This window comes from Macaca nemestrina, chromosome 6 (assembly GCF_043159975.1).
Source record: "Macaca nemestrina isolate mMacNem1 chromosome 6, mMacNem.hap1, whole genome shotgun sequence".
In the NCBI taxonomy this organism is placed as follows: domain Eukaryota; kingdom Metazoa; phylum Chordata; class Mammalia; order Primates; family Cercopithecidae; genus Macaca; species Macaca nemestrina.
In genome coordinates, this window is record NC_092130.1 from 119,355,405 (window position 1) to 119,380,664 (window position 25,260).

The 25,260-nt window shown below is 43.5% G+C and overlaps 1 protein-coding gene across 2 annotated transcripts in view; it reads left to right on the forward strand.

Moving 5' to 3' along the window:
• LOC105499398 (ankyrin repeat domain 55) overlaps window positions 1–25,260 on the forward strand; it is a 139,135-nt gene that overhangs the window by 61,274 nt on the left and 52,601 nt on the right. The window contains exons 1-3 of one of the 2 annotated variants that reach the window (XM_071098908.1): window positions 7,734–7,807; window positions 8,150–8,210; window positions 23,823–23,951. In XM_071098908.1, coding sequence (XP_070955009.1) covers window positions 7,749–7,807; window positions 8,150–8,210; window positions 23,823–23,951 — 249 coding nt within the window. In that variant the 5' untranslated portion in view covers window positions 7,734–7,748. Of the gene's footprint in view, window positions 1–7,733; window positions 7,808–8,149; window positions 8,211–23,822; window positions 23,952–25,260 lie in introns of those variants that run through there. The other variant, XM_011771949.2, reaches the window with a different exon arrangement.

Here is a 25,260-nt window from a genome sequence, read left to right on the forward strand (position 1 = left end):
CCCAAAGTTAAGATTGACTATTCCAAAACCAAAATTGTTATTTCTAGTAAATGCTCTCCAAAGATGAATTGGGTTAAGTCCTAACAACCCATACAGCAAATCAAATACAGTTAGTTACACGCTGCATAATGACATTTCAGTTAGTGGGAGAACGCATGTGTGATGACAGTCCCATAAGATAATTATATCACATTTTTACTGTACCTCTTCTATGTTTACATATGTAAATACTTACACTGTGTTGCAATTGCCTACAGTGTTTAGTACAGTCACATGCTGTGCATATTTGTGGCCTAGAAGCAATAGGCTCTACCATATAGCATAGGTGTGTAGTACGCTCTACCATCTAGGTTTGTGTGATACACTCTAAGATGTTCACACAATGATAAAATCACCTAACGACACATTTCTCAGAAAGTATTCCCATCATTAAATGATGCATGACTGTGGTTTGGTTACCTACAGAATATTTGGAAACTAGTTTGCCCTAAAGGATTCCCTATGGAATTACATTGTTAAAATTACATTTTTTGTAGTTGTTTGAGAAATTTTAGGTCCACGGCAGAGTTTGATACAACTGCATTAAATGTTTAAAGTAGAAACCGACCAACCCATGCCGTGTTGTAGAGAAGCTGGGCTTCAGTCACTCATCTGTTTGTGTCAGCATGAACTCAGAACTGTTTTTTTGAGGAAAAAAAAACAAAAACAAAAACAAAACGTGATCTGGCTCATGGGTACTTCCTAATCTCACAACCAGACTGAGGAAGGCAGCAATCTTCTACTGGGTCACACAAGGCTCTTTGCTCAATTTTCTTAAGTAGACATAACCTTGGCCGACCACTAAAACATATAGGTTTGCATTTAACGTACAACAATGATGATGATGATGATAATGTTGGTTATTTACCATGTTCAGAGCAAAATTCTAAGTGCTTTTGGGGTATTAACTAATCTAATCCTTACCACACCTCTATAGGTAATATTTCTATCCCTATTTTACAGAATTGAGGGACAGAAAAAATAATGAATTACCCACTGCATATGTGAAGGTAACCTGCCCAGTGGGTCTGCTGTGTTTCTGAGACCTACTATTTTGGACCTTGTAGAATTTATTTTAATGGCCATATTTTGACATTAAGCCCTTGGTCTCCATTGAGAAACGTTATAAGAAACAGTCTTACAAAACTTACTGGCCCATCATTCATTAGCGCCCCAAAAACTTCCATATGAGAAACCACAAGAAATATTTCTACTATAGAAGGAATTGCTGTGCTGCTTCTGATAAATCATTTTTTATTTTTACCATACAGACACTGTGACTTCAGAGCATGTTTCTTTCTTTATATATTTAGAAAATTCAAAACTCAGTTTGTGTCTCACCTCTGGCATACATGTAGGACTATAGATCACGTCTTTTTTTTTTTTTTTTTTCTGCCCTTGTTTTCTCTTTGTCTTGTTTCTTCACTCATTATCTTATTTTACTATATCTGAAAACAATCTAAAATCCTTGAAGGGGCCAGGCATGGTGGCTCACACCTGTAATCCCAGTGCTTTGGGAGACAAAGGCAGGAGGATAACTAGAGGCCAGGAGTTTAAGACCAGCTTAGGCAACATAGTGAGTCCTCATTTCTAAAAATGATTTTTTTTTAAATTAGCCAGGCATAGTGGTGTGCTCCTGTAGTTCTAACTATTCAGGAGGCTGAGACTGGAATATTGCTTGAGCCCAGGAGTTCAAGGCTGCGGTGCACTTTGATCGTGCCATTTTAATCCAACCTGGGCAATAGCACAAGACAGGAAGGAAGCAAGGAAGGAAGAAAGCAAGGAAGGAAGCAAGCAAGGAAGGAAGGAAGGAGAGGAAGGAAGGAGAGGAAGGAAGGAGAGGAAGGAAGGAAGGGAGGAAGGAAGGAAGGAAGGAAGGAAGGAAGGAAGGAAGGAAGGAAGGAAGGAAGGAAGGAAGGAAGGAAGGGAGGGAGGGAAAAGAAAAGAAATCCCTGAAGGGTGGCCAGAAGTGCCAGTTCATGAGTATGAGTCAGACTGACTGAGTTTAAATCTGGCTCCAGCTCTTATTCTCTTGGGCAAGTTAACATGTCAAGGCTCAGCTTCCCCTTGATGTAAGTACTATTTTTTTTCTTTCTTTCTTTCTTTCTTTTTTTTTTTTTCTTTTTTTTTTTTGAGACAGAGTTTCACTCTTGTTGCCCAGGTTGGAGTGTAAAGGCATGATCTTGGCTCACCACAACCTCTGGCTCCTGGGTTCAAGCAATTCTCCTGCCTCAGCCTCCCGAGTAGCTGGGATTACAGACATGCACCACCATGCCAGGCTAATTTTGTATTTTTAGTAGAGATGGGGTTTCTCCATGTTGGTCAGACTCGTCTCGAATTCTCAAACTGAGGTGATCCACCTGCCTCAGCCTCCCAAAGTGCTGAGATTACAAGCGTGAGCCACCACACCTGGCGAAGTAAGTACGATTTAGTATATTATTCCTGCTTACTTCACAGGGAAGTAGGCAGAAGTAAACGAGAAAATGTGTGGAAACACTGATCTCAGTACCTAGTACATTATCCATGTTCAGAAAGTGTTGGTGATGATGATGGGGTGATGATATTAATGATAATGTTGATGGTCATCCATGATGATGATGGTGGAAGACAGAAAGAAACACCACAAACATCGTAAGAAGCTAAGGAATGAAACACTACTACTGCCACCCCACTGGTGCTCATCCTGGCCTTCTTCACCTCAGCACACTCAGGTCCACAAAAATGTGTGCACAGACACAGGTCCATGTGAATGCAATCCTGCATCCTACTGCCGGGCACACACATTTACTGCAAAGGTTGTTGGGGTATGTTGTACGTGTGGATCTATGCACACCTTTGTAAGTCGGCATATGTCTGCATTTTCCCCTAATCATAAACAGTATGTACAGGCCACATGGTGCCCTTGTGCCCAGGTTTTTATACTGATTTTAAATCTGCTAACACTTAGATTTCCAAACAGCAAGCTCCTTCTACTGGGTGCTCACTGGAGGTTATTCAGAGAGAAGCCTCAAACCAAAGCTGCTTATAAACAAGCCAAGGGATGCTTCAATTAGTCCTTTGCCTCCAGAGGGATTTTAGTGCTCAGATGGAAACAACTCCTGAACAAACCCATCAGTTTGAATCTGTATCCTTAGCTAAACACCCGCTCAGTGGGGATGGAGGCTGATGCAGGGGTAAGTGGTTTATAATTATGAACATGAAGGCACATTGGGTTTACAAAAGCAAAGACGCACAGGTTTCCTCTCATGATTCCCCTTCCTGCTTTGAACCTCTGCTTCTCAGCAGGTCCAAGTTTTCTCCCTTTCAGCTCCCCACGGCTTTTCTTGCTTCCTTGGCTGGGACATTCAGAGGGCGCTGGTATGAAAGAGGGGGCATGATCATTAAAACAAAGCTCCAAAGAGAACAGAGTTGTGTTTGTACAACGCTGCACATGCTAGCGTTGGAAGGCAAGCAGCAATTTTCTCTGAAAGCAGCCACGGGGCTCTCTGAAGGTCTTTTTATGGTCTCCATGGCTACTGGCAGACTTTTTTTTCCTCCCTGTCAGAGTGCCAGCCACTCTGCCTCTTTTCATCACTCTTGACTACAGCCCAAGGGAGGAAGAAAATCATTTCCTTGGGGTCCTGTTCTCTAGTTACCAGGTGTTGTGTTCTGACCTGCGGTGGATGTCTCACTGCAGCACGCTCTCATACAGGCAGCTCCAGGGACAGGAAGGGGAGACGGCTGGTTGTGGGACCATTTTTTCCCACCTGTCACTGGGCTGGCCAGCTCCAGGGCTGGGAGTCTCCAGAGGGGCCAGCAAAACTGGAAAGCTCACAGGGATGAGTTGTCCCCAGGATGCTTCTAGCTGATCCTTCTCTGAGACCCACCATTCACCTAATGGTAATCAGTGGAGACCCAGAAAATACAAGGTAGGAGCTATTAAAAAATTAATCATTATATAGAATTTTTTTTTTTTTTTTGAGACAGAGTCTCAAGCGCTGTTGCCCAGGCTAGTGTGCAGTGGCATGATCTCAGCTCCCTGCAACCTCTGCCTCCCAGAATGTAGCAATTCTCCGACCGCAGCCTCTCTAGTAGCTGGAATTACAGGTGCCCACCATCATGTCTGGCTAATTTTTCTATTTCTATTACAGACGGGGTTTCACCATGTTAGCCAGGCTGGTCTCAAACTCCTGACCTTAGTTGATCCGCACACCTTGGCCTCCCAAAGTGCTGGGATTACAGGCAGGCATGAGCCACCACACCTGGCCATATAAAATTTTATTACGGCATGTAAGGGCTATTCCAAGTGCTTCGTGTGCATGGACTCGAAGTCACAACAGATCTTGAAGTAGGTATTATTCTCTGCATTTTATGGATAAGAAAAGGTAGGCTCTGGGAGCTAGCCCACGGTCACTGGCTGGTTGGCATGGAGCAGGGATTCTAACAGCGGCAGTCTGGCCCCAGCCTCGGTGCTCTTAGGACTCACACACCGCCCGTCTGGGACTGCTCTTGCGGGGGTCCAAGCCTGCTGTCCTGGCACTTGAGATGAGATGGGTCTTACATCACTGCCTCAGAGATCCGAGGACAGGAGGGAGTCTGAACTGGGCTGATGGGATGTGGAAGGACTCCTGGGCCATGGTAACACAAAACAAGAGCTCAGGGGAAGCACAACAGAGGGCTGAAATCATCTGGGAATTGAGATAGATGCTGGACAGGTATCTCGCAGGTGACCTCCATACCACAGAACAGCAAGGAAGCCCCAGGTTGGCAATGGGACACCTGGTTTCTGGTTCAGGCTGGATCACCGAGCCACTGTATGGTGGTCTTGGCAAGCCAGGAAGGGCCTCAGGTTCTTTGTTCTCACAACATGTGAGAGAGAGCCAGAGCCAGAGAGAGGGCAAGAATGCAAGAGAGGGCCCTGATCTGTCTATTTGTGTCCAGCTTTGATGATCAATGGGTTTCAGAGACTTCACAGTCAAATGGAGTTGGGCCACACAGATCATCACGTATCAGTCAGAGCCATGACAGAGAAGACATGGGAATTAAAGGGTGGCAACTGGAGAAAGTCTAGGGAAAGACTAAACTTGGCCAACAAGGCTGGATAGGGTGATTCGCACCTGTAATCCCAGCACTTCAGGAAGCTGAGGATCATTTGAGTGCAGGAGTTCAAGACCAGCCTGGGCAACATGGTGAAACCCCCTCTCTACTAAAAACACAAAAAAATTAGTTGGGCATGATGGTGCACACCTGTAATGCAAACTACTCTGAAGGCTGAGGCAGGAGGATGGATCACTTCGGCCCAGGAAGTCCAGGTTGCAGTGAACTGTGATTGTGCCACTGCACTCCAGCCTAGGTGACAGAGTGAGACCCTGTCTCAAAAAAAAAAAAAAAATTGACCAAAAATTGACCAACAAGAGATGATGGATGATGCTCTAATCCCCTACCCCACCCCCACTTTCCCCAAAAGAGTAAGAAAATGTTATCACTCTCTAGACCTAAAGGGGCAAGGAAGGGGCAAGGAAGGGGCAGTTACTGGAACCCTCTGAGAGCTGCTTAGCTGTAGGCGAGGGGCCACCTGGCAAGAACTGAGGCCTTTGGTAGAGAAATACAATTATTCTCAGAAAGGGAGCTGGCTTCTCTCCCTCCTGCTGCCAGTTCCCCCACTAGCAAAACCCAATAGGAAGCCAAGGGCAAGGGAGCCTGGTTGATGCCGTCCCAGAGGACAGCCTCAGAGCAGGGCAGTGTAGAGAAGAGAATGGCTTTGAGAGCCAAATAGAGAACTATCTAGGCTCAGGGTTCATCCCACAACCTTCGGAGTCCACCCAGGATGTGACAAGAGGTCTTGCTCTCCCTACCCTCATTCTAACCTGGTCAGAGCCCCCGGAAGATCCTGTCTGGCCACAGATAATCTCTGTCTGCTCAGGGCTAACCGAGGATAACCACACCGGACCACAGCTGACCTCCTACCTTGTCCTCCCCTTTTCCCCCAGTCCCTCAGACCAGATGAGCCCCAGAGAGTAAACAATGGCCAATAATGAGACAGAGAGGACAGAAGGAAAGAGAGAAAGGAGAAGCACAGTCACCAGTTAAGCCCTGCCCCCACTTACAAAGAAGCCACAGGGAAATATATCCATTGGTGAAATAATTGCAAAGATAAAAATTGTGTGACCCAAAATGCAATTATTTTTATATGTCTTCCTACCAAAGGCTACATCTAGAATTCAGAGAGCATTAAAGAGATGTGCTGTATGCAGTCATAGCCATTGTCCCTTTAGAGTATGTGACCCAGGGTCTTTCTGCCCGTTGGATCACTCGATCCTTTACACCACCGAATTGCTACCCCTCTGATATACATGAGGATACAGAAACTCAGATTGTGCAGTAGTGAGGTGAGAATTAAATCTCAGCATTGTCCTGGCTCCCCAAAAGACTATGATAAAACCAGATTGAAACCGCAGGTTTCCTGGTTATTTCACCTCCACCGCGAATAACCAGAAGTCCATCTCTATTTAAGCTCTCTGTGTATTACATTTCCTACTAAGGCAATATGATTAGTGGATCTTTCTTTTTTTCTATTGTAACTAACAATTTAATACTTAGGGCTTTAGATGTCTTCCAAGCCGAGACGATAAAGATTTGATTGGAGAAGAGACTAAACAATTTCATTTTACAAATAATTCTCCCAAAAGCAATTTCTGAATTTCCTCCATTGACTGCCCATACACTGTTCTTTAGCATCTTGATGAGTATCCATTCATTAATTCATTCAGCACCTTTCTCAATTGTTTCCAAACCTGGCTGTTTACCAGAATTTCCTGAATAGCTTTTTTTAAACAGTAGAAGCTGGGCTTCTCTCCAGACCTATTGAGTTAGAAACCCTGAGTACAGAGTCCAGGTATTTGCGGTTAAAAAAAAAAAAAAAAAATCTCTCCAGGCAATTCTGAGATGGAGCCAGGGTTCAAACTTCTGGGGTTAAGTGCTCTAGAAATAACAGCATGTTCCAGACATGCTCTATATGTTGTATGCATATTAACTCATTTAATCCTCACACTCAGCTGTGTGATAGGTAGTTTTTATCACTCCTATGTCACAGATGAGGAAGTTTAGGCAGGGAGAAGATAAGTAACTTGCCTAAGGTCACAGAGCTCATCAGTGGCAGGACTGGGATGTGAACCCAAGCCATCTGGCTGCAGAGCCCGGGCCCCTCTCCACTGCCCCCTCTCCCAGACGGAGTGTTGACTTCAGTCAACTGAGCAAGAGATCCAAGTCAGGGAAGAGCTTGAATCTGAGAATCGTTGATAGCTGTTTTACACTGATTACTGTCATCTTGTGCTTAGGCATGTGTGTATTTTACAAAGAATGAGCAAACTTGCAAATACTGACAACCTCCTGGTATAATCTATGCATTAAAAAGGCATGACATACGCAGCTAGGAGTGAAGCAGGTTGAAAGCACTCTATAAGTTCCTATAAAGTGAATAAAGAATAAGTGGCCGGGCGTGGTGGCTCATGCCTGTAATCCCAGCAATTTGAGAGGCCAAGACGGGCAGATCACGAGGTCAGGAGATTTAGAACATCCTGGCTAACACGGTGAAACCCCATCTCTACTAAAAATACAAAAACAAAATTAGCCGGGTGTGGTGGTGGGCACCTGTAGTCCCAGCTACTTGGGAGGCTGAGGCAGGAGAATGGCGTGAACCGGGGAGGCGGAGCTTCCAGTGAGCCAAGTTCATGCCACTGCACACTCGAGCCTGGGCGACAGCGAGACTCCGTGTCAAAAAAAAAAAAGAGTAAGTGCTACATGATTTTGGTTCTTAAAGGGCGTGGCTAGGTGACAGAGGCCTGGTGAACACAATGAGCCTGAAGTTTCTCCATCCCCCTGTGCCCCTCGGGAGTGCTGAGATGGAGAGAGGGTGGGAAAGGCAGACAGCAGCCCTCCTCACAGGTGTCTTCTAACCTATCACACTCTTACTTCTTTTCTGTGGATCTTTTTCCCAGAGAAACGGAAAGGCCCTCATCTTCATTTGGAGCCTTTCAAGTGACGCTTTTTCTAAGGTCATGTTTTTATACTAATTCCAAGAGCACCGTGACTGCCTGTTCTTTTGAGCCATTTCTCCTATTTTTCTTTACAGGCTCCTCACAGTCCTGTTGCAACAGTCGAACCTCAGCGAGATTAATCACCAGGACAATGAGGTGAGCCACACTCTCCAGCAACAAGTGGTCATTTTGCATGTGAGGGTGAAAGGAAGGGCGTTTCTGAACCATTGTGCTTCCTCTTAAAAGCTACGGGGAGACATGAAGCACAGTTTTGTGTTCCTACCCTGAAAGGGAGACCTGTTGTCACTATTAATCCTCAGCAGAAACTTATCCCCACCATGGGTGTGCGTAGCTTCTGATAGGGAAGGACTTTATTGCATTAAGTACTTCAGCATTTACCATATGACTGAAATTTTGTAATTTCCCTCTGGACATTGAGAAATAAATATTGCTCTCTCCTGTCTTCTCAAGTCCCAGAAACTTAGTAGCATGCTGTGGCTCAAGACATGCTCGCTCTCTCTTTTTTCTTTTAAGACAGAGTTTCGCTCTTGTCGCCCAGGCTGGAGTGCAATGGTGCTGTCTCGGCTCACCACAACCACTGCCTCCCAGATTCAAGTGATTCTCCTGCCTCAGCCTCCCCAGTAGCTGGGATTACAGGCATGTGCCACCACATCCGGCTAATTTTGTATTTTTAGTAGAGACAGGGTTTATCCGTGTTAGTCAAGCTGATCTCAAACTCCCGACCTCAGGTGATCCGCCTGCCTCGGCCTCCCAAAGTGCTGGGATTGCAGGCATGAGCCACCGCACCCGGCCTAAGACATGCTCTCTAGTGAAAGATGGCAGAGAGCTGGGTGTGGTGGCGCGTGCCAGTGGTCACAGCTACTCAGGAGGCTGAGGTGGGAGGATCGCTTGAGCCCAGCCTGGGCAACATAGCGAGACCCCCATCTCCAAAGAAAAAAGAGAAAGAAAAAGGAAAACAACGACAAGACGAGATACTGGCTCATGCCTGTAATCCCAGCGCTCTGGGAGGCCAAGATGGGAGGCTCACTTGAACCCAGGAGTTTGAGACCAGCCTGGGCAGCAGAGCAAGACTCCATTTCTACAAAAAGTTTAAAAAGTAGCTGGGTGTGGTGGCACATGCCTATAGTCCCAGCTACTCTGAGGGCTGAGGCAGGAGGATCACTTGAGCCCAGAAGTTCAAGGTTGCAGTGAGATATGATCACATGACTGCACTCTAGCCTGGGTGACAGAGCGACATCCTGTGCCCCCACTCCCCCATCGTCCCGAAAAAGAAAAGAAAAAGATGACACAGAGATAATATTAATAATTCCAGGTTACCTGTTCCAGACACCACATTATTAATCCCAGTGATCATAACTGCTCTTTAATTCGTGTTGCAAATAGAAGGCTTCCAAAAAGGTTGTTCAACACTCTTCAACAAAGTTCTTGAGGGAAGGTGGCTCAGACACTAAGCAGAGCTGCCCAAGAGTAGCTTAGAGTCTTGTTAGATCTGCTTAACTCTTTTTAAATGCAGTACTAATTTTCCTTAGGCAGGCTGATTTCCTTAACAAGGTTCTTAAAATCAATTTAAATACCTGGTTTTTAATGGAATTGTAAAATAAATACGTGCTTGGTTTGGTTGCATTTCACTCAGAAAGTCTGATAACATTAAAAATGTACATACACAAAGATGCCAATTACATTATTTTCAAGGAAGCTAGGTGACCACAGGCAAGGGGGCAGGGGGTAAGCCCCTCCAAATCGCTTTCTCCTGGGATAGACGCCCCCGCATCTGTCTTTTTTTTTTTTTTTTAATAAACAGATTCTCACTCTGTCGCCCAGGCTGGAGTACAGTGGTGTGATCTCAGCTCACTACAGCCTCCACCTTCCAGGTTCAAGAAATTCTCCTACTTCAACCTCCCAAGTAGCTGGGACTACAGGTGCACACCACTGTGCTCAGCTAATTTTTGTATTTTTAATAGAGACACCGGGTTCCACCATGTTGAGCAGGCTGTTCTCAAACTTGTGAGCTCAGGTGATCTGCCCACCCTGGCCTCCCAAAGTGCTGAGATTACAGGTGTGAGCCACTGCGCCCAGTCCCCCCATCTGTCTTGAGGCTTCTGATTAAAGGCTTCCCTCTGACTGGCATTAATAACCACATCAGAAAGCCCCTGCTGCTTTCACTCCCCGTATCTTCAGTGGTTTAAAGCAAAACCTCAGAGGAAAGAGGGTTGCACTATTAGAAACTTCTGCTTTAAAAATGAGAACCAGAGATGAGGTAGCACAGTCTGGTCACTCTGCCCATGGTGTGGAAGCAGGGAGCTGCAGTGGCGGAGTCCATGTCAGCAGATTGCGAACCTCTAGATTTCCGGGCAAGTTGCCAACTACATCCTCCACCTCCAACCTCTGCGGTAATCCCTAAACTCGGTCTTATTTAGAAAGATGACAAATTTGCTCATTTATACCCTAAAGCTAAATTCCACTTATAGACCTCTAACTCAATTACCCCTCAGCAGAACTAGCAACCCCCCAGCAAGGACATAGTTCCCTATTTTTCTCCACCCCAGGAGGCACCTGGCAGTGGAGACAATGAAAGTAGACACGGATCTTTCTAAGAGTGGTAATTATAACACCTTACATAAAATATGTGGTAAATAAAGCCCCTGGTTCCTCCTCATGCAAAGGGACTTCTGCAAAAAGATTCCTCCTGCTATTACACCAGCATATGGACCCATTGGGTTTTAAGCTCAGAAAGCAGACCCAGCAGAGCAAGGGCCTCAACAAGGCACTTCCTACACATGGTCACAGCTTCCTCTTTGGTCCATTCACAGCCTGCTGTCTGGAATCCATCTGAAACCAACTGCTAATGCTTGCCTGTGCTTTTCATAATATATATACATATATATATAATATATATATAGTATGTTGTATATATGTACACATGGACTCCGCCACTCCAGCTCCCTGCTTCCACACCATGGGCAGAGTGACCAGACTGTGCTACTCATCTCTGGTTCTCATTTTCAAAGCAGAAGTTTCTAACAGTACGATCCTCTTTCCTCTGAGGTTTTGCTTTAAATCACTGAAGATATATATATATGTGTGTGTGTATGGATATATATGTGTATGTATATATTATGTATCCATATATGTATCCATATATGTATATGTGTGTGTGTATATATATGTAGCTATGTGTATATACATATATGATTTTGGTTTTGGTTTTTTTTTGAGGCAGGGTCTCATTCTGTGGCCCAGGCTAGAGTGCAGTGGTATGATGCGATGTCAGCTCACTGCAACCTCCACATCCTGGGCTCAGGTGATCCTCCCACTCAGCTTTCTGAGTAGCTAGGACTACAGGCACACACCACCATGCCAGGGTAATTTTTCTATTTTTAGTAGAGATGGCATTCATATAACTTTGAGGCACTCATGTAATTTTGTTCTTGACTGAGCCCCTGTACTAGGTCAATAGACCAGGCCAAATATCATTGGAGTCCCTCATACTTAAATTCCAAGTCACCAAACTGAAACCGAGCTGTTACCTGACCTTCTGAGAAATCAGGAGAGAGATAATAGCCAAATTTCCCAAACAGGCCAGTTTTACTTAGCATGATAATGAAATTTCCTCTGCCTTTAATCCTTACAACAAAAAGTAACCTAAAGTAACCTGATGTTAAGCAATCAGTTTTTTCTCTGTTGTTCTGTTTCCCTGTTCTCATCTTTCATCTTTCAAGGAAAGTAAGTTTGAAATAACCAATCTGAATTTTGTTCTTTGCTTCTGCTTTTTTCAGCCCTTCTCTATCTGCAAAACCAACCTCCTCTGCTGGGCTCATTGGAAAGCTTTTTTTTTTTTTTTTTTAGACAGTCTCACTCTGTCACTCAGGCTGGAGTGCAGTGACATGATCACAGCCCACTGCAGCCTCTGCCTCCTGGGCTCAAGTCAATCCTCCTGCCTCAGCCTCCAGAGTAGATGGGACCACAGAAACCCTGCATCACAGGCATGCACAGCCATACTCAGCTCATTTTTCATTTTTGGTAGAGACGGGGGTCTTCCTATGTTGCCCAGGCTGGTCTAGAACTCCTGAGTTCAAGTGATCCTCCCGCCTCAGCCTCCCAAAGTGCTGTGATTATATGCGTGAACCACCATGTCCGGCCAGAACATTTTGGAATGAAGCCCAGTTCTAGAATTGCAAATGAAGCCAATTAAGATTTTTAAGGCCCGGTTCCATGGCTCATGCCTGTAATCCCAGCACTTTGGGAGGCTGAGGCGGGTGAATCACTTGAGGCCAGGAGTTCAAAACCAGCCTGGCTAACATGGCCAAACCCCTACTAATGTCTCTACTAAAATATGAAAATTAGCTGGGTGTAGTGGCTCATGCCTGTAGCCCCAGATACTCCAAAGACTGAGGCAGGCGGTGGAATTGCTTGAACTTGGGAGATGGAGATTGCAGTGATCTGAGATGGCGTGACTGCACTCCAGCCTAGGCAACAGAGCAAGACTCTGTCTCAAAAAAAAAAAAAAAAAAAAAAAACTTTAATACTAAATCTAGTGCTATAATTCTGTTTTTGCCAATTATTTATTTTATTTAGTTATTGGTCATTGCTAGTGAGAGCCAATCATGATAAATTTATAACAGCAAAAGCTCTTGCCATTGATTGCCATTGAGAAATAAATACAATTCTGAAATGGAAAGAACACAGCCCAGGCTTTCTTTTTCATTCATTACCTTGGTGGAGTTCCTGTATTTGGCTGCTCAATGTTTTGAACAAGTAATCTTCTCTCTCCTGTCTTTTTTCAGTGAGCTCCAAGCATGATGTAGCCTCCATTGTATGAAGGGTAGGGGAGAGTAACAGTTAAATTCATTTTTTTAAAAAAGGTATCACTCTATGTGTTCTGCAACTTTTTTTTTTTTTTTTTTTTTTTTTTTTTTTTTTGAGACGGAGTCTCGCTCTGTCACCCAGGCTGGAGTGCAGTGACGCGATCTCGGCTCACTGCAAGCTCCACCTCCCGGGTTCTCGCCATTCTCCTGCCTCAGCCTCCCGAGTAGCTGGGACTGCAGGGCACCCACCACCATGCCCGGCTAATTTTGTTTGTATTTTTAGTAGGGACGGGGTTTCACCAAGTTAGTCAGGATGGTCTCGGTCTCCTGACCTCGTGATCCTCCCACCTGGGCCTCTCAAAGTGCTGGGATTACAGGCATGAGCCACCGCACCTGGCCTAACTTAGTTTTTTCAACTCAAGCATTTGTCTTAGAATTTTTGATACATATAGATCTGGCTCATTCCTTTTTTTTTTTTTTTTTTTTTTTTGAGACCGAGTCTGGCCCTGTCCAGGCCAGAATGGCGCGATCTTGGCTCACTGCAACCTCTACCTCCCAGGTTCACATGATTCTCCTGCCTCAGCCTCCCGAGTAGCTGGGCACCCGCCACCACACCCAGCTAATTTTTGTATTTTAGTAGAGATGGGGTTTCACCATATTGGCCAGGCAGGTCTCGAACTCCTGATCTCGTGATCCACCTGCCTTGGCCTCCCAAAGTGCTGGGATTACAGGTGTGAGCCACGGCACTCGGCCTGTGGCTCATTCCTTTTAATGGCTTCATAGTGTTACATAATATCAAAATACCTCCATTTATTTTGCCATTCCCCTGTGAATGGATATTCAGGTTGTCTCAATTTTTCACCATCATAAACACCAGTCTAGAGAGTGTTTCTTGTGCAAGCTTCTTTGCATACTCTATACAAGCATTTCTCTTAAAAGAAGAATTGCTGGGTAGTAAAGAGTGTAGTTTTTATTTTTAATACACACTGCCTAATTATTCACCCAAAATAGCTGGGTGGTGTTGTAGTTGTTGTTGTTGCTGCTGTTGTTTTTAGTGGAAGTCCTGTTTTTTCCCCAGTTGTTGCTGGATTTTCTTGTTATTTGCATTTTCCCTGATTAAAGAGATGAAATCATTTCATAGATATGATGGTCTTTATTATATCTTCTTTTGTGACCTGCCTGTTTACATTCTTTGTCCCTTGATCGGGATTGTCATTTTCTTATTGATTTATAGGAGTTTATTTTATATTCTGAATATTAATACTTTGCTGTTGGGTTGTAAATACTTTTTCATAGGCTGTTGGTTATTTTAAAACAGTTCATAGTACTTTTTCTTATTCAGAATATAAAAATCTGATATAATTAAAATGATCATTCTTGTCTGTTTCTGCTTTTTCTTTTGATGTCTTTTTAAAGGCCTTCTCTACCCCAAGAACTGGATTATGTTATGTTAAATTATGTTTTTGTTTGTTACAAGATTTTTTTAAATATATGGTTTCATTTTCGAACTCTTTGTTCTGTTCCAATGATCTGTTTGTTTTTCCTGTTTCATTGACCACACTACTTAATTATAAAGTGACTTATTTAGAAGCTATCCACACTGCAGTTAACATTGAAAAAAGTGAGATAGGTCAGATTGTCCTTTGTGCTTTTGTTCTTCAAAACAAGACCTCAGGAGAATCATTGATATAGAGTGAGGCTTTTCTATTGCAGCTACCGGGAGTTAAATGGAAACTAACCTCTCCTGCTCTCATTTTAGCCTTGACAGGAAGAGTGTTCTATCAAGAGGGGCTCTGAGCTATTGGCATCTGGGTTAGAACTTTGAATGCATTTATCCAGAGAAGCACTGTTATGCACAGCATTTAGGATATATATATTGTTTAGGATATATTAAATGCACATTCTTATGTAAGTAGATTTTTGTGAGCAGTCTAACAATCCAAACTTCAATTGTAGAACCACTCTGAGAAAATAAATTTAAGTTGCAAAAACAAATGTGAGCTTTTGGACATAATACTTAGCATCACTTCTACTTACCACATTCCTGAGGTAGAACCAAAAGCAGAAGAAACAGTCCCTGACTCTTGAAATTTTTTACTTTACAGTTAGCAAAAGGTAGAATAACAAAGCACAATTTATTAAAGAATCAGAAGTTTTAGCCTAAGACTGAACATCTAAAAAAAAAAAAAAAATGGAGTAGGGTCACCGCTACTTAGGAGCCCCCACCTCCCTCTCCCACTCTCCCCCAACCCTATAAACTTCTAGAGGCAGACCATGCCTTTTTTATCTTTGTATCCCTAGATTCTAGCTCAGTAGCTTGCACATAGTGAGGCACAAAACATATATATATATGTGTGTACACACACATATATATAGATTTCTTTTTTCCCGAGATGTGGTCTCACTCTGTCACCCAGGCTGGAGTACAGTGGCACAATTTCACCTCACTGCAACCTCTGCCTCTTGGGTTCAAGTGATTCTCGTGCCTCAGCCTCTTAAGTAGCTGGGATTACAGGTGCCTGCCACCATGCCCGGTTAATTTTTGTATTTTTTGTGGAGACAGGGTTTCACCAGGTTGGCCAGGCTAGTCTCCAACTCCTGTCCTCAAGTGATCCACGGGCCTCGGCCTCCCAAAGTGCTGGGATTACAGGCGTGGGGCACCACCCCCAGCCCAGATATATAGTATATCTAGATATGTTATATCTAGGGAGAAAGAAAGAATTAAATTCAAGAAAAAGTCGTGTTATTTTATTTTATGTCCCTTTCTTCATTTGTTTTGTTGACTCAGCTATCCAATTTATTTCCCAGACTTGACTCCAGGTGACTGTTATTTCCAAAACCTACTCTCAAAAAAACAAGATTTTCATGGTATTAGAGGTGTCTATGAGATATACATAAGTAAATAATTTTTTTTTTTTTTTTTGAGACGGAGTTTCGCTCTGTCGCCCAGGCTGGGGTGCAGTGGCCGGATCTTGGCTCACTGCAAGCTCCGCCCCCCGGGTTTACGCCATTCTCCTGCCTCAGCCTCCCGAGTAGCTGGGACTACAGGCGCCCCCCACCTCGCCCCGCTAGTTTTTTTGTATTTTTTAGTAGAGACGGGGTTTCACCGTGTTAGCCAGGATGGTCTCAATCTCCTGACCTCGTGATCTGCCCGTCTCGGTCTCCCAAAGTGCTGGGATTACAGGCTTGAGCCACCGCGCCCGACCAAGTAAATAAAATTTTATGCCAATTAGAATTTTTTTTAAATGTCCAGTAGACTTTAGAGCAGGAATCCTTACCCATATTTTGACATGGACACGTTTTCATGTGTTTGTGAAACCTATGGATAACTTCTCAGAAACATACCTTAAAAATTAGGCTGGGTGCAGTGGCTCACACCTGTAATCCCAGCCCTTTGGGAGGCCAAGGCAGGACGATTGCTTGAGCTCAGGAGTTCAAGATCAGCCTGGGCAACATGGCTAAACCTCATCTCTATTTAAACTTCTTTTTAAAAGGAAAAAATATCAAAAAAGAAAAATATCTGAAATTACAGAAAATAAAATATATAGGATTGCAAAAGAAATCAATATATTAAAATACAGTTAACAAAACATTATCTTATTTATTTATTTATTTAAGACAGAGTCTTGCTTTGTTGCCAAGGCTGGAGTGCAGTGGTGCGATCTCAGCTCACTGCAACCTCCACCTCCAGGGTTCAAGTGATTCTCCTGCCTCAGCCTACCGAGTAGCTGGGATTACAGGCAACCACCGCCACGCCTGGCTAATTTTTGTATTTTTAGTAGAGGCAGGATTTCATCATGTTGGCCAGGCTGGTCTCAAACTGCTGACCTCAAATGATTCACCCACCTTGGCCTCCTAAAGGGCTGGGATTACAAGTGTGAGCCACCATGCCCAGCCTATTTATTTATTTATTGAGACGGGGTCTCACTCTGTGAGGCTGGAGTACAGTGGTGCAAGTTCAGTTCACTGCAACCTCTGCCTCCCAGGCTCAAGTGATTCTTCCACCTCAGCCTCCCAAGTAGCTGGGACTACAGGCAGGTACCACCATACCAAACTAATTTTTTTTTTTTTTTTTTTTTTTTTTTTTTTTTTGTAGAGGCAGAGTTTCACCATGTTGCCCGGGCTAGAAAATATTTTAAAGAACAAATTTATGACAATAACATAAAAGATTGTTTATTAATGCATTAAATAAGATTTGATGGCAGGACCACGAACTACTACAATTGTTGAAGTAGTGAGACATGTAAATATTTTGAGATATCTGCAATCACTAATGTAATAGCACTGTATCTATAATTTATAGTGGTGGCAAAGTCACAGGTACTGTTTATACTACTGTGGGTTGTTGCCTATATTCATAATTGAAAAAGATGTTAAATTTCAATTAGAAGTTAGTGAAAATAGGCCGGGTGCAGTGGCTTACACCTGTAATCCCAGCACTTTGGGAGGCCAAGGCGGGCGGATCACAAGGTCTAGGAGTTCGAGACCAGCCTGGCCAATATGGTGACGCCCGTCTCTACTAAAAATACAAAAATTAGCCAGGCATGGTGGCGGGCACTGTAGTCCCAGCTACTTGGGAGGCTGAGGCAAAAGAATCACTTGAACCCAGGAGGCGAAGGTTGCAGTGAGCCGAGATGGTGCCACTGCACTCCAGCCTGGGTGACGGAGTAAGACTCTGTCTCAAAAAAAAAAAAAAAAGTTATTGAAAATAAAGATGTAATTATTTCTCTGATGAAACTCACATATTCTTATTTCTATCCATGGATAGAGCTCTTGCTCTAGTGGCAATTTCAGAAAAAAAAAAAAAATCCCAAAAGTATTTTGAGCAATGAGTAGAATAATTGTATAGCCTCCCAAGGTGATCTCCTTGGAACAAGAAAATTGTTTTATTTTATTTATTCAATAAATATTTGTTCAGTACCTGCCATGTCTCATGTAGGCTTCATCCCTGCTATGATGGAGTTCACAGTTTAGTGCAGAAGAATGTAGATGTTCTTTTTTGGTTGAAAAATAAATATATCAACTTAGGCTTCTATTCTGAAGGCTTTGTTTTGTAAGTTTGTTCTTGTTAGAACTGGCTCCTAGACTTCCATGGCCTAAGTTCGTTTTATTGTTTTTCTTGTCTGATTTAAATTATGAAAAGCCCATTCTAAAGTATTTTTTTTAATGTCAGACATATTATTCTATAATTATTATCGCGAGAAAAAGAGTTTTTAGAGAGTGCCATTATTAGCAGCCCTTCCTAGTGCCCTAAAATCCAACCTCAGAGTATTCTTGGGCCGGGCGCGGTGGCTCAAGCCTGTAATCCCAGCACTTTGGGAGGCCGAGACGGGCGGATCACGAGGTCAGGAGATCGAGACCATCCTGGCTAACACAATGAAACCCCGTCTCTACTAAAAAATACAAAAAACTAGCCGGGCGAAGTGGCGGGCGCCTGTAGTCCCAGCTACTCGGGAGGCTGAGGCAGGAAAATGGCGTGAACCCAGGAGGCGGAGCTTGCAGTGAGCTGAGATCCGGCCACTGCACTCCAGCCTGGGCAAGAGAGCCAAACTCCGCCTCAAAAAAAAAAAAAAAAAAAAAAACCAGAGTATTCTTGGCCTTCAGTTATAGTCTTTGGCTATCGTGATGCTCACCGTCTATCTATCCAGTTTAGGAAATTCCAAAACAAAGACAATGAACTAATTTACTAAGCTTTCTGATCTATAAGATTGTTTTTCAAATAAAAATGAAAGAAAATGGCTTTCATTACGGTACTTGTGACATCATCTAGTTTTTAAAACTAGATATACTTTTAAAGGACATATTCATTCCAATTTTTTATCTAATTTTTTATCTCCTGATCCTCCGTAACTTTTGTGGGAGGTGGTCATATGTGATCGGAGGATTAAGTATGTGAATTTTTAAATGTCAACCAGAGCCAAGCTGCTAGAAATTCTAGATCCTTCAAAGCATCTGGAATTGTTTACTGACCTCTCAGCCACCAGACACCTGCTATAATTCTTAACCCTCCCCCTCCACCACCCCGCCCCGAACCGCCAACCAAGACGGGGAACAAACCAAGCACCCAGCCACATCAACATTTCTCTCTGTGTGCCTTTCAGTGTTGGCTAGAGACACTCTAAAAGTTCAGTTCTGAAACATGAAACCTGCTAAGCATTAAAGCAGATTTCTGGCTCAGAAAACACAAAAGTGGTTTGGAAAAAAAAAAATGTTCTGAGAAGCTGATAGGACTTGTAAGCCTTTAACTGAAATTGTGGTGGCACAGGTTCAAGGCACAGAATTACTCATCAACACAAGACACTGTTCCAAAGCAACCCTACTATGCATCCAACAGTTAGAACATACATTTTGTCCTATCAGCAATCTAAAATCGGATCCCAAGTCAACCAAAACTTAACATTTCCCCTCAAAACATTCTGGAGAGCTTATATTCTTAACTGAATATGAGTTCCTCCTCACTCTTTGAGCCAATCAATACTTTTTGATTTTCAGAAGAGTAAAATTCTCCTCTCACCAGGGCCATCTGGGTGTTTGTTGCAACATGCCTGATAGTGACTGCTAGATTGTCAGCTTCTAGATGCTTCGAAGGCTCAGTTAAGCCCTCAATGAAACTCCAGGAAGTAACTGGTTGGAAAGGTCTCCATAACTTGGACGCGGATGGCTGTCTTATCCAGCAGACTCTGATTTTATATTCCCCATGAGTCCAAGTGACCTTTGATAAGCTGCAACTCACTAATTAATTCTTCCAGTAAACATTTCTTGAACACTTACTGTGTGCTTAGTGCAGGGGGCATACCATGGTGAATATGCCACAGCATCTGCCTTTATGTGCGTCACAGTGTAATTGTGATTTCTGTCACTGCTTAGTACAGATACCAGTTGCTAAGCCTGATGTTTGCCCCTTAACTGGCCACCAGAATTTTAACATAAGACAACTACAATTTCTGCAGGCTCAACAGAAGTTGAAGAAAGAAGAAGAAGAAAGGAGAAGGAAGCAGTTGTAGGAAAATGTTCCTAAATAAAGTATGCAATACCAATCGCTGCCTTTGAGCTGCTTTTAAAAGTTTTGGTTTTCATGTGATTAACTCTAAGAGGATTTATTCTTATTCTCATTAGCCCAAATGAAAAAAAGAAAAAAGAAAGCAGCAGGAAATTTCCCTTGACTTGACTGAGTGTTCATAACCCATTTATATTGTACAAGTATTTAGAGAAGTAATCAAGTAATTCGGGTCTTGATTTGGAGTCATTCAGAGGATCACCAGTTATTTTCAAGGTGTTCACAAGTTTTGTGGTGAGGGTGAATGGTCGGGGAGAATACGTATTATGTATGTGTATATATCTCACAAAAATAAATGTTTGCCAACTGCACTTTCAGGAGGAGCCTTGAGGCAATGGCAGTTGAAACAAATAATATAGGGTACCAACCCTTACACTAGTAAGAACCATCATTTTAGAAAGTAAGACAACCTTGAATCCAGGTACAATCACAAAGAAAGAAATTTTTTAGCATCTGAGCTCATTCCCAAAATGAAATTCTACCACCATGATGTGTGGAAAGAGCATTTTTTTCTCCAAAGTCAGAGAAACAAGCATTGAACCCTAGCTCTACCATGGACTCAGTCAATGACCTTAGGCAAATTACTTAATTTGTGTTTCAATTTCCTCGCCTGTAAAATAGGCCTAAAAATACCAATCCCTTAGGATCATTGTAAAGATTCTATGCGATAGCAGATGCAAAGCTCTTGGCATCAAGTAGGTGTATGAAAAATTATAGCACTCCTCCCACCCCACTCCTTGATCAAACTATGCAAGAGTTGGGTTTTGAGGGGAGTTTTCTTGTGGTTATTTAAAGAGAATAGCTCTTAAAGCCTAAAACTGTATTCAGGAGACAATAATTAACATTGCATTACCACAGTTTAACTCACAACCACATTTTCGCACTGAATTCCCACATCACTAAATCATACTTCTACATATAGTCATTGCCATCTACCTTACCTTTGGCAGTGCAGTGGTCTATGGCTATAACCACTCTGAATGCACCTGACCTCAGAAGCTAAGCAGGATTAGGCCTGGTTAGTAATTGGATGTGAGGTAGTACAGTAGTACAAAAGACAAGATTGTTTAAAGCACTCATCAAAAATCCTGACAAGTTTCAGCTGATGAGTTGGTAACAATGATCATATCAGACAAGTTCATTGCCTATAAAGGAGAAGTCATGTTCTGCCTTTCTTCTGTGTATGATTTTAAAAAGCAAAGCCAAATTTTTACAAAGAAATTCGGCTGGGTGCAGTGGCTCACTCCTGTAATCCTAGCACTTTGGGAGGCTGAGGTGGGCTGATCACCTAAGGTCAGGAGCTCAAGACGAGCCTGGCCAACATGGTGAAACTTGTCTCTACTAAAAACTACAAAAATTAGCCAAGCATGGTGGCGGGCACCTATAATCCCAGCTGCTTGGGAGGCTGAGGCAGGAGAATCGCTTCAACTCTGGAGGTGGAGGTTGCAGTGAGCCGAGATTGTGCCATTGCACTCCAGCCTGGGTGACAGAGCGAAACTCCATCTCAAAAAAATAAAAATAAAAAATCAGTGGAGCACGGTAAGTCATTTGTTCATTTAATAAGTATTTACTCAACATCTATAATGTGCCTGGCACCGTTCCAGGATCTAGGAATTCAGACGGGCCGACAAAGGCCCTGCTGTCATGCAACTTACACTCCGGTAACTTGAAAACTTTTGGCACTTCGTGATGAAGCCAATGGCTTCATTTCATCACTTCATTTGCAATGAAGCAAGTGGGACTAAGAACTGGGAAAGGGGCTATCCATGCATTATTTTTAAAATATAATTTAATTTTAAAATGTAATTCCCTTGTGTTAGATTTCTAACCCCAGTGTGCCCAGTTAAAGATGAAGAGGACCAATTAGAATGTACTGAGGTATTCTGATTTCCAAGTAAATATTCAGCCATTGGAATAAGAATAAGAAGTTCCATTGCTTTTATACCAGCATTCTTTTTCATATGGAACTAATTCCTTGAAATATCCTCAAGAGTATCTCTGGAGGCTCACTGTCATATGACACTTGAAACTTGAAAGCAAACCATAATATAGGAATTTAAAATATGGAACTGGTTGAGGGGATTTAACATTCTAATTCTAGTTTCCCACAAACCTTAAACCCTAGATTCAGTTCCCTGCCTGCTCACAAACTCAGGAATTTCTCTAGAGCTCAGCTTCCTCTTCCATTAAATGAGAAGGACAATCGCACCTATCAGAGCTGGCTAACTGCTCTAGCAAACTGCTTGAAATCTCAGTAGCCTGACACAATAAAAGCCTATTTCTTGCTCGTATCATAGTCCAGTGCTGTTTGGCAGGGTGGTCCTATTCTCCCTCATTGCTCAGAAACCCAGGCTTTTCAATCACATGGTTCCAGCATCTTCTAGAGCCTTGTCCTCCTCTGCATTCTGTGGATATATGAGGAAAAAGAGAAGATGTGGAGGACCACATGGGCTTTTTGTCTAGCCCAGGCCTGGGGAAGGTTTCCATCTCCTTTGTCCACATTCCAGTGGCAAGGACTCAGTCATGTGGCTGCACCTATCTGCAAGGAGGCTGGGGAATATAGTCTGACTGTGTGCCCCAGAGGAAGAGGAAACAGCCTGGTGGACATGTAGGAGACATCACCACAGTACTTACTCCAGAAGGTTGTTTGGAGGATTATGTGAGACAATAGATAAAAGAACTCATAAAGGTCTCTAGATCAATAAATATTAGCTCTGGGCTATTATTAATGTGCTTCTGTCTAGGCTGAGGCCCATCTTCTCCATGCAGCTCACCCTGGAAGGAACAGAGAAAGCCAAGGTGTTGTCTCCTAGCTTTATGCTATCGGCAGAGATAACTATAGAAAGAGAGTCTTCAAAGCTGCCTGTGCCCTTTGCCCCCTTTATCAGGCATCTTCATTTCAATTCGTTCTAGATAAGTTTCATGGAATTGAGATGAGTGAGCAAGGAGAAGAGCCCGTCTTTTCATCATATATACTCTCAAATAACGCTGGCTCTTTTTGGCCACCATTTCTCAGCATAAGCTCACTTACTGTTAAATTACACCTAACCCATGTGACCTTGCACTCTGAAAGAAGCTGGGATTCACCATTCATTCATCCAGCTTTGTTCTCCAAGCTGCCACAGTGATTTCTTCTAAACAGTGTACATCTGATCATGCCAATACTTGCTTAAAATCCTTCATTGTCTCTCCACTGAATTAGAATAAAATCCAAATGCCTTATGCAGAGACAGTTATCCCCCATCCCACCCTCCCAGGATCAGCCCCTGCCTCCCTCTTCAACCTCATTTCACATTGCTCTCTTCCCCTCCAACCTCATTCATTCATTCAACAGCTATTTCTCCAGCCTCTAGTCTAGGCATTAGAGATAGAGGAAAACAGACAGCACCCCTGCCCTGGTGGTGGGGTATTGCACTCCAGTCACAGGGGCCTTCCTTTAACTTACTCTCTGCCTCTGTGCTTGGTGTTGGCTGTCCTCTTCCTCCAGTTCTTCTCACAGAGGTCTGTTTAGAACAGTCCCTCCACCCTTGATTACTCTCTCACCAGCATCCCATGTGCATTCTTCCTAATATTTATCAATCTGGAAGATTGTTTGACATGTTTTTGTGCATTTAGTATCTATCTTCCTTTACCACAGAGCAATTTCCATGAGGGTAAGGATCTCATTTATCTTATTAACTTCTGTATCCTGAACACCTGCTTGCCTGGCACAAAACAGAAGCGCAATAAACGTCTATTGAATGAACGGATTAATGAATGAATGAACTAGCAGGAAACAACCAATGCATCTGGTGATGGCCCCTAAGCCTGAGGAGAAAGTGTGAGTTCAGTTTTCTTCCTGGGAGCCTGTGCTCATCTCTGTCCTCTCTGACTGTTGTTTTGCAGGGAATGACACCACTCCACTGGGCGGCTTTCCACAACCAGCCTCAACACACCCAAATGCTGCTGAAGAAGGGGGCAGACCCCACCCTTGTGGATAAAGACTTTAAAACGGCTCTCCACTGGGCAGTCCAGGTGAGAAATTGACCAGTGGACTGGTCTCAGGTTTAAATGGTGGAAAGCACTGTTAACAATTTTCTGAGTAGGTCAAACTTTAAAGATGGAGGTTTCAGCCTTTCATTCAGCCCCACCACTTGTTGAAGAGAAACCCTGCCAAGATGCAAAGCAGGGTAGTTACAGAATATCAAGCAGAGCCTTCCTTGGGTGTCACACACAGACACACACACACAGCCCTCTCACTGTCTCTCTTTCTCTCTCCATCGCAATGTTTGCTACCGGCTTGCTGTGTCCCAGAGTAAACCTGCAAAGAATTGCTGGGAAAATGCCTTCAAAGTCTTTGAACCGTGACCCTCTGATTCTCTTCTTGCTTCCAAATCCTCCCCAGCAGAGTTATTTCAGGTGATCCTGAATTCTCCACCCAACAGTGAAAGTAGTGGCTCCTGACCCTGCAACACTATCACGTCAGGGAGTCCACGTCAGTACACACACCCAGACAAATCAGAATAGGCTCAAGAAATCTATTGTCCAGAGAGGACAAAACCGAGAATAAGGTGAAAGAATAATAATCGCTAATGTGTAACAGAGTGCTTTTCTATTTTCAAGTGGAATGATTAACTAAAAGTTATCTATTCCTTTTTTCAAGGAGAGCAGTACCGTGCATCCTTTCCATAAACTTGCCAGCCCATCTCTGTCTTCAGCACAGACACCCCCACAGTTGATTTCTGTTGGCCCAGAAAGGGCACCTGTCTGAACTGCTGCCAGGACCCTGTGAGAATAGTTTCTGCTGCCCTGACTCTGGTTTCAGTCAGCATTTCCATGTGCCAAGTACAGCAGAAGTGGGCACCTGGGACTCTCGGGACTGACATGTGTGCTTGATGTAAGGGGAAAACAGAAGTGATCTGGAAACTGCTCTGTTTTCGTCCCTCCAACCTTGGCTTCAGTTTCTCTGCACCAGTTTCTCTGCAAAGCTATGCAGTAAGCAAGGCTTGTTTTGTCATCTCCACCTGCCCATAGCACCCTCCTACATACTTTCAATATCTAATCACCTGCCCTGCTACCATCGCTGCCAGTCTCTGCCCAGGACTCCATGCCCTGGGGCTGGCCTCTGGCTGCTCAGGGGTCACCCAGTGGCCACAGAGGAACTTGGCTGGGCTGCCAGGAAGCTCCCCATGTGTTGGTTCTCAACTGAGATGAAAGTGGCACCAGAAGCAGGCATTTTCTATATAGTCACATCAACACCACTGCGTTCTGATTCCCTAGATCCGGGATACATGTGCATTTTGAAAAACCTCCCCAGGTAATTCTGACTGACATGCATCCCCCT